Below are 10144 nucleotides of genomic sequence, written 5' to 3' on the forward strand. Positions count from 1 at the left end.
GAATATGAAATGGGAGGTCAAATTGGGCATGTAAGGGAAAACTTTGTTGTCAACGCTGTGCAAGGCCTAACTTATGGCTTTCACCTAAATATAAACTAATAGCCAATTAAAGGCTAAAATAATTTCTGGGGAGGAGATTTGTTTCTCATGCCCTCTTGTGAATGCTCACTACAACTACTTTTGTATTCCTGTGCTATTTCAGGAAAACTCTGAAGACGACAGTAGCATCCCAGGAAATCACAAAGTGAGTAACAAGAAAAGTGAATAAAAACAACCCTGGTTACTAATGATATCAATCTGTAGAAGGGCTCAGTGAGATAATTAGTTCATTAATGATTCTGCTTAAAATATTCACAACAAAACGGGTTTGTATCATGGCTTTGTCACTGGTATTTGACTGTGATTCTTGGCTAGTTCATTGCTGCTTCGGATGATGGCGATTCTTCAGTGTGCAGCACAGTGGATTATCAACCACCTGAGCCTGAACCAGAAGTAGAAGAAGAAGAAGAGCCAGACCCAGTGGAGCCAGAGGCCTGCTTCACTGACAGTATGAACAACCACTGCACAAACAAAAAACAAAATTACCGTCAAGTGTGAACTTTCACAGACAGTTATGGATGCATGCTCTGTTTTAAGGTATCTATGATGTAATCTGACTTCATGAAACAATCCTCTGTCCTCAGACTGTGTCAGGCGCTGGCCATGTCTCACTGTGGACATCACTGAAGACAGAGGCAAAAAATGGTGGAATCTCCGTAAAACCTGCTACAACATCGTGGAGCATGACTGGTTTGAAACCTTCATAATCTTCATGATCCTCCTCAGCAGTGGAGCTCTGGTAAGTGCTGTCATCGCTGCAACAAATTTAGAAACGTTGACTGTTTAATGATAGCGCTGAGATACTGTTATAACATTAGGACGTGTATCTGATGTCTTCATCTGGCAGGCTTTTGAAGATATACACGTAGAAAGACGCCGCACCATCAAAATTATTCTGGAGTTTGCTGACAAGGTTTTCACCTACATCTTTGTCATCGAGATGCTCCTTAAATGGGTTGCATATGGCTTCAAGACCTACTTCACCAACGCCTGGTGTTGGTTAGACTTTTTCATTGTAGATGTAAGTTTTTATCTGGTTTCTGTCCCAGCTCTGTGTTACAGAAGATGCAAACATGTCCTACGTCAGATAAAGTTTGTGGTAACACTTGAATAGGAAATGTTTTGATTCTGCCACAGATTTCCCTGATTAGTTTAGTTGCCAACTGGATGGGCTACTCTGACCTTGGACCAATCAAATCTCTCAGAACCCTGAGAGCGCTAAGGCCTCTTCGAGCGCTATCAAGATTTGAAGGGATGAGGGTAAGCTGTTGGCTCCTGAAGCTCATTTCATTTAGAAATCGTACACGAGTACAGAACAATAACATCTGAATAGTTTGCATGGCTAACATTGATTTAGAAGATGCAGAAACTGCTTTGTTTAGTGCATTCCTGGACTAATTTTAATGGATTTTCTTTATCGTGTTTGACAAATGCATGCTTACACCATGGCTGCTGTAACAGAACTGACTGAGGTAAGTTCTCCATGTTGAAAGGACTAAACATAGCATTGACTCATAAAGCGTTTGTTGCTTGGTCTTACAAACAAAATGAAGTGAATAATTTTGTGTACTTCTTTATAATTCTGAGTCCTCTTTTATGTGCAGGTGGTGGTGAACGCTCTTGTTGGAGCGATTCCCTCCATCTTCAATGTGCTGCTGGTGTGTCTGATTTTCTGGCTCATCTTCAGCATCATGGGAGTTAATCTGTTTGCTGGGAAGTACTACCGCTGCATCAACACCACCACAGAGGAGCTGTTCCTCCTCACAGAGGTCAACAACCACAGCGACTGCATGGCCATCCAAGAGGCCACTCAGGAGGCCCGCTGGGTGAACGTCAAAGTCAACTATGACAATGTTGGATCAGGTTACCTGTCCCTGCTGCAAGTGGTGAGGAGTGCTGTTTCAGTGTCGATGCATGTGGAACATCTTCAACAAAAAACTGTTGTTGTTAGCTAACATTTTGAAAGAACATTCTCTGTGATTTCAGGCAACTTTTAAAGGCTGGATGGACATCATGTATGCTGCCGTTGACTCAAGAGAGGTAACGTTTTAGAATCTTTGCAATACTGAAACAATAAATCATTACATGAGATAGTAGGTGAAGCAAATTCCCTTCTCACTTTGTGGTGACGTCAAGTTATTATGAAGACATGGCCCAGGTGCCAACTGACTGAGTACAGCTTAAAGGCACACCTACAGTTACCATTTGATGCCATAAGTGCTACCAAAGAGAAGAAAACTGAATCTTCAGAGACTGTCACTTTAATACAAATCAATCTGTGAAGACATTCATTTTTATGTCTTTCTGTGATTCCTTTAGGTTGGAGAGCAACCTTCTTATGAGATCAACCTCTACATGTACATGTACTTTGTCATCTTCATTATCTTTGGCTCGTTTTTCACACTCAATCTCTTTATTGGTGTCATTATTGACAATTTCAACCAACAAAAGAAAAAGATAAGTATAAGATTATTTTAGAAAATATTCCATACCAGTACAAAATCAATAGATGTTTTTCTTTATAAGTTAGATTTCACAAGTTGCATCTATAAAAGCTGCCTTGTCATTTTGAGGCCTATAATGATCATTGTATTATATTATGTCTGCACTTTGGAGACAAAGACATCTTTATGACTGAGGAACAGAAAAAATACTATGATGCCATGAAGAAACTTGGATCCAAGAAGCCACAGAAGCCAATTCCACGACCAACAGTAAGCCATTCATTTACATGATTGTTTCTGTCACTGAGCGTAAATTTAGCAGTAGGGATTACATTGTTATTGAAGACAAGTCAATATCTGCATTGATGTTGAGAACTACAAACGAGGTCATCTGAAATAACGACACATCACCTTGGCATGCATGGTGTCATCAGTGACCTCTGTGTTGACCTTTTCTGCACAGAGCTGGTGTGAACAGGACAAATGACCGTCCTGGATTTGTATTCCTGTTCCTCTTGGTTAACGCCTCCCATCTGTCTCTCTTTGTCCTGCAGAACCTAATCCAGGGAATGGTGTTTGACTTCATCAGTCAGCAGTTCTTTGACATCTTCATCATGGTGCTCATCTGCCTCAATATGGTGACCATGATGGTGGAAACAGATGACCAGAGTCCTGAGAAGGAGGAGTTCCTCTTTAAAGTGAACGTGGCTTTTATTGTTGTCTTTACTGGAGAATGTGTGTTGAAGCTCTTTGCCCTGCGACAGTATTTCTTCACCAATGGATGGAACGTTTTTGATTTCATCGTGGTCATTTTGTCAATAGCTGGTGGGTACCTGACAGCCTTTATGAAAAGTACAGTTGTACATTATATTGCTTAGACACTGCAAATCGCCAAAGTGATCAAGCAGAACTAAGTGTACTGATGTATTGTTGCTTCTCCTTTTATTTCAGGCACAATGCTCTCAGACCTAATTGAGAAGTACTTTGTGTCACCAACTCTTTTCAGAGTAATCAGACTGGCCAGGATAGGCAGGATTCTTCGTCTTATTAAAGGAGCTAAGGGCATTCGGACGCTTCTCTTCGCTCTGATGATGTCTCTTCCTGCTCTATTCAATATTGGTCTCCTGCTCTTTCTTATAATGTTCATTTTCTCCATTTTTGGCATGTCAAACTTTGCCTATGTCAAAAAGGAGGCTGGAATCGATGACATATTTAACTTTGAGACATTTGGCGGTAGCATTATCTGCTTGTTTCAGATTACAACGTCAGCAGGCTGGGATGGACTTTTACTTCCGATGCTGAACAGGGAACCTCCAGATTGTGATCCAGACTTTGAGAATCCAGGAACCGGTGTCAAAGGAAACTGCGGTAATCCGGGCATGGGCATGATGTTCTTCTGCAGCTACATCATCATCTCTTTCTTGGTAGTGGTCAACATGTACATCGCTATCATCTTGGAGAACTTTAATGTGGCTCAGGAGGAGAGTGGTGATGCGCTCTGTGAGGACGATTTTGAGATGTTCAATGAGACCTGGGAAAAGTTTGATGCAGATGGAACTCAGTTCATCGAGTACAGTCGGCTCTCAGACTTCTGTGATGCCCTGCAGGAGCCCCTCAGGGTTGCCAAACCTAACCGGTTTCGCCTGATAGAAATGGATCTGCCGCTGGTTATTGGGGACAGGATCCACTGCCTGGATGTTTTGTTGGCTGTCACACAGATGGTCTTGGGAGACACAGTGGAGATGGCAGCAATGCGGGAGAGCATTGAGGCTACGTTCATCCTGAACAACCCCACCTCGGACTCCTTTGCACCGATCACAACAACGGTGCGCCACAAAGAAGAGCAGAGGGCTGCTGTAGTCATTCAGAGGGCTTATCGCAACCACCTTCTGAAGCGCTGCATACGCCACGCCACTTTTATGCACCGATCGAAGAGAATGGGTAGAAAGGACGAAGACCCACCAGAAAAAGAGGGGCTGCTTGCACGAAAGATGGGAGTGCTGTATGGAAGTAATGCGGACCTTGCAGAGGAAATGGAGCGAGCTGCTTTAGAAACTCTAGCAAGCCAGCAGCCTCCTAATCCCGAGACGCTGTCAAATGACAGCGGAGCCCAGTGTGGCCCAGAAACCCCTGAGCCAAACATCATTGTTGTACCTGTAGAGATTACGAATGAGGTTTTACTACATTCTGCCCCCGACCGACACTTCTTTATGCTACAAGCAGCAAACCTGAGAGAGACGATTGTTTAACAAACTGCACAAGATAATAAATGATGCCTTCCCGCTGTTCTTTTCCACCAGAGAAGGAGGCAGTGTTAGCTAATGCAAAGTGTCACGAATGTAGCTGACTTCCATTTTCAGGTTCACAGATCTAAGGGATGTTTTTGATAAGTAAACATAACAATCAACCTATTCCCGTTCTGCCATGCAATATTTAAGTTTCCTTTTTGGGTTGAAGATGGAACTGGACTATATGGTTTCCTTTGATAATTATCATATGGGCATCAGCCAAATTAATGTAGGAAAATTGTATATTAATTGGCATTTCCAAATTCTGGAGACAATTAGACTTGATATCTCATAATTTAGGAATACTCAGACTTTGAGAGAATTGCAAGACTTAGTATTATCTTTATCCTATTATACCTCCAATGTTAGCCAATAAAAAAGCTAGAGTTTGTTATTGTAGGATGAAACATCACTGTGGACCATATGATAGACTTCTAGTGAGAAAACAGTCCAGTCTTAAAACTGTAAGATAGAGCACGGTTTCCAAACATATTTCATTTTTCTATGAATAGTTATCGTTCAAATGACTGAGGAACTCAACGCTGCTGGATTGTAATGCATGGCCGATCACAGTTTTGCTTTTGGTGTTACCAGGAACTTTGTTATAATTTCCTTGTACCCAGTTTCTAACCAAAGAGTAACTTGAACATTACATGACAAAATCAGAATTATCAATCAGAGGGCTGCATGTACCGGCTCTCAGAGCAAACAAACTCCTCTAAATGTCTGCACACACATCGAAAAGGATTATAGAGCATAAGTTGGTACCTTACATTTAAATGAAGAAGATCCACAGTCTTTTTGCTTTCTCTGATTATTCTACAACATGAATGCAGCACTATTATTCAGCTCTGCAGAGCAATATTTGGATATGTAATTAGCCACATGAAACAGCATTATTTCATCGTTAAATTGGTATAATTGGGAGCCGCCTTATTTATTCTATCAGTTTAAAAAAAGGAATCTGACTGAATTCCTTTTCCTGCTAACTTAAAGTCATTTTTATGTGGAATCTCCTTACTGTGAAGACTCTTAACACTATTTCTTGTAATTAGACACTAAACTCTTTTCTACGGTGAATTAGTTTTGTACATATGTAAATTAGTAACTAGAAAAAAAGGGTGTCTGGATCTGATTTATTCCAGTCTACCAGTGAAACTCTGATCTCTGTTATTCATTATTAGTCAACAATAATATGGGCCAGCTAATGCAGTTAGCATCTGTCTCTGACTGGCTCGCTCAGAGAGGCCCAGTTTATATTGCACTATTTATATCCCTTCCAGGTCAGATTAAAACAGTTGACTGTGTGAGACTGAAAGACCTTCCTGTTTTATAAGATGATTTATTCACACATATGTGCATGTCTTATAAACGTTTTGACTACTTTTTCTATTGTTTGGGCCCCCTCACATATCAGATTATAACACAGCTCAAAGCAGTCATATTTTTTCCATTCTGATGGGTTTTCATTCAAACCTTCAGGTTTAAAACCTATCTGTGACTGTAAACTTAAGATGTGATGTTTACATTAACATAACTGATAAGCTCCCCATAACTGTGTTCTATATGTTTGTCTACTAAACAGCGACGACTACAGCGGTAATATTTGGTACTTTCTGTACACTTTAAATGAAGTGTTGCTTCAGGTTGGATCATGTTAACTACTACCTTCATGTGCAGTGGATCTGTTCATCTCAATCCGTCCTCATGTAGGAAGGTGGCTTCACCTGCTGTTGTGCAAGTCTTAACTGAATTTAAAACGTCTTACTATGAATACATGGCACTGTGTAAATGTTTCAGGCGCTAAAGTGAGGATGCTTTGACACTCATTTTGTACATAATTTTTCATTTATCATCATACAAAGTGAAGGAAATAGAAAGAGCTGAAATCAAATCAGCATTTGGTGGCACTAATTCTCCTATAAGTCACTTCTTCACATTGTTCTGGTCATCTATGAGAACTTGCCACTGTTCTCCTGTGGGTTGAGGCTTTCTCAGTTGTTTGTTAATCCCAAACTGACAAACGACGTTAAGATCAGAGCCAGTCAGACCTGTTCTTGCTGGCTTTGTGTGATGGATAGAATAAACATCTAAAGTGCCTCAACGCTGTGCACAGTACTGTAAATACATGAATAATATAAGCACTTTGTACAGTTTGTTTGTTTTTTAAAACAGACAACAGGGCGTCTCTTCTTCTGTTTATGTGTCCAGCGCTGTTTTAACATCATCCATGGAGGGGTCTCTTTGTCATAACTCCTATCTGAGACACTGCTACACCACTAAACTACAGTCTCCTCTGATGGTACAGTCGTATTCACAAGACGGTGTCCTCCTTCTGTTTACATTTCTACTGGAAGCAAAGCCACATGGGGAGTTTTACTGGTACACCCACAATCAGTATTGCCTGTATATACGAGTTTTTCTTCTTTTTTTCCTTCTGTATTGTACATTTATATTGTTTTGTTATTGTAAAAACTGTAACTATACTGCTAGAATAAAACACTTCTTGTAGGGAAAAGTAGGCTGTAAGTTTCTGTGTTGTGTGTGAAGCTACCCTGGTACACTGCCACCCTCTGGTGGTCATAAGGCCGACAGCCACATTTCTGTTTACTAACCCTCGTGTCGTCCTGCGGGTCAAATTGACCCATTTTAAAGTTTGAAAATGTGGATTTAAAAAACTGTTTTCACAGTGAAACTTTTTTTGGGAAATTTTTTAACATTTTTTTGTGGGAAAAAAATGTTTCTGAAGTTTTTTTTTGTGAATGTTTTTAAAGAAAATATTAGAAGTTTTACTGATCTATATGTCATCACTTTAGATATTTAAGGATTTTTTGGAAGATTTTTAATAATTTTTTTTGAAAATATTTACAAGAATTTTCTTGCCAAATTTGGGGAATTTTAGGGGAAATGTTTAAGGAATTATTGGAATTTTCTTCCTGAAGGTTTTGCAAATTGTCAGAAATTTGGCAAATTTTTTTGCTGAATTTTAAATTTTTTTTCAGACAAGGAAATTATATTTTTTGGTGCCCGTACATGAAAACAACAGGAGGGTTAAACTCCCTATTCTGGTGCACGTTTTACTTTCAAACTGGGGAAGTCATCAAAACATACCATAATTTTGTTAGCAGGAGATTAACTGCAGCCACAGATGAACTTCTCGTGTATTACTGCAGGCATCCAGGTTATTTTCAGCGTGAAAAAAACCCTGCCTTTTACAAGAAGTAAGAAGGTGGAAAGCTTAATTCATTTGCATGTTCTGTTGCTGCATGTTATGACTTAGGCCACTTAAAAAGATGTGGGCTCAGCTGGAGGGCAGCTCCAGAACGTGTGATGGCATTTTCTGGCTTTGAGACGCCAGAAACAGAAACAATTTAGGCGAAGGAGGCCAAAAGAAATTATCATCAAAAACAGTTAACATGCACTAAAAATGATCAGGAAACACTGACAAATGTTTGTCAAAATGTCCTAAAGCCCAGAGTACATTTTGGACTTGATTATATGACTGACACAGCTGTTCAAAGCCACCACCGATAAAAATAATTTCTTGCGGGAGGTGAATTATTTCTAGTCAGCAGTTTATCTCGTGCTCACATACTGTGAAGACTGATAATAATAATCCGTACAGAAGTCAGACACTGAGCGGCTGCTGCATGAAGCATATCAACTCTGACAATTAGGGAAATGTGATGAGCTTGACTGACCAGAAAACTGCACTCCTGTCTGCATGGCGATGTTGCATAACGAGACTGAGAGTCCTCCGCCCTTCTAGGAGCTTCACGAAGCCTTACGGAGACATAAGGAGACGATCTTAATGCTCATATTTCACTGACTTAGTTGAGCCTGTCAGCAAGCTAACATTTGGTAATTTGCACAAAACACTGACTACAGCTGTGTCTGAAAGGATTATTATTAGTTCTACTAAAAAAGTACTAGAGGAAATTAAAATGTTGCACTGGAAAAAATGCCCCTCTCAAAGCAAGGAAAAAAACTTATTTCAAGGAACTTTTACCCTGAAATAAGTAAAAAAAAAAAAAAAAATCTGCCAATAGAACAAGTGAAAAATGTCTTGGTAAGATTTCTTGAAATAAGATGTGATATTTAGAATATTGAGATCTTAAAATTAGCTGGAAAACTTATTTTAAGCTGTATTTTACCAGGATTATCAAGCTTCGGTGTCTTAACCCAACTGCTGTCTTCATTTACGGCACCAACAAATATTGTTGCCTTGTCTAAAAAAAATAAAAAAAATTCAGCAAAAAATTCCCCCAAATGTATAAAAATTTGCAAAAGAAAATTCCTTTGAAGTTTCCCTTAAAATTTTTTTTTTTTTTTTAAATCCTCAAATTTGGCAAGAAATAAAAATTAAAAAAAATATATAAAAATTTTAAATATTTTCAAGAAACGAATAAATATCTTCCAAAAAAATCCCAAAAATATATAAAGTGATTACATATTAATCAGTAAAACTTCTAATATTTTCTACAAGAACATTCGGAAAAAAAAAATCAACATTCGGATTTTTTTCCAGAATGTTCTTATAGAAACATTTCTTTAACATTTCTTTTTTTTTTTCACGAAAAAATGGGTTAAAACAAGATCATTTCAAGATTGTTTGATTTAGCAAAATATTTAAGATGCATTGTCTTAAAACAAGTCCCTCCGTCTGCTGAAATGTCACTTGTTAAGTGAATTTATCGTAAATCAAGTGGGATGAGACATTTAGACTAAAAATAAGACAAATAGACTTGGTAAAATTTTGAGTTTTTGCAGAGTGTCCTAAAAATTTGGAGGGGATTAAATATAAAGTCAGAGGTGCATTAAAGTTTTTACATGTCATGATTCACAGATGAATCTCAAATAGGACTCATCATCGTTTGCATCACATGAATGCTGTTTTGAGCCGATCATCCAGTAGGTCTGAGATATTTCACTGTTTTATTATTTTCTGGCGGCGAAATACACCGGTGAGAAATTTCAGAAACAAAACTAATCTGCAATCCGCTCAATAGTTGATATTAATTAAACTTTTGAAAACTCATCTATGTGTATCAGTACATATTTATACGTTTTTTTCATGAAAATAAACCATTTCTGGCCTAAAATGGTTTCATGTAACTTCACAGTTTTGTTTCCACTTAAAGGTTCAGCTCTAGGAAGTCCCAGCCTCTCTCTCCATTCACTTCACTGCTCCTTGTACCTCGAGCACACCAGCTCACCTTCAACTCTGCTCAACACTAAAACTACGCTACAAAGACGCTTTAATCATGGCTTAAGCAGCACAGCCACTTTTCATTTCACTACTTCAAAACAAAG

At 38.8% G+C, this 10144-nt stretch overlaps 1 protein-coding gene across 1 annotated transcript in view; it reads left to right on the top strand.

Moving 5' to 3' along the window:
• scn4aa (sodium channel, voltage-gated, type IV, alpha, a) overlaps nucleotides 1-7340 on the top strand; it is a 31389-nt gene extending 24049 nt beyond the window's left edge. The window contains exons 17-27 of the mRNA XM_051939769.1: nucleotides 203-244; nucleotides 415-547; nucleotides 684-838; nucleotides 947-1120; nucleotides 1237-1359; nucleotides 1704-1985; nucleotides 2086-2139; nucleotides 2419-2556; nucleotides 2709-2813; nucleotides 3098-3368; nucleotides 3495-7340. Coding sequence (XP_051795729.1) covers nucleotides 203-244; nucleotides 415-547; nucleotides 684-838; nucleotides 947-1120; nucleotides 1237-1359; nucleotides 1704-1985; nucleotides 2086-2139; nucleotides 2419-2556; nucleotides 2709-2813; nucleotides 3098-3368; nucleotides 3495-4792 — 2775 coding nt within the window. The 3' untranslated portion in view covers nucleotides 4793-7340. The remainder of the gene's footprint in view (nucleotides 1-202; nucleotides 245-414; nucleotides 548-683; nucleotides 839-946; nucleotides 1121-1236; nucleotides 1360-1703; nucleotides 1986-2085; nucleotides 2140-2418; nucleotides 2557-2708; nucleotides 2814-3097; nucleotides 3369-3494) is intronic.
• Nucleotides 7341-10144: the final 2804 nt, after the last annotated feature.

Source organism: Acanthochromis polyacanthus, chromosome 19 (assembly GCF_021347895.1).
Source record: "Acanthochromis polyacanthus isolate Apoly-LR-REF ecotype Palm Island chromosome 19, KAUST_Apoly_ChrSc, whole genome shotgun sequence".
Taxonomy (NCBI): domain Eukaryota; kingdom Metazoa; phylum Chordata; class Actinopteri; family Pomacentridae; genus Acanthochromis; species Acanthochromis polyacanthus.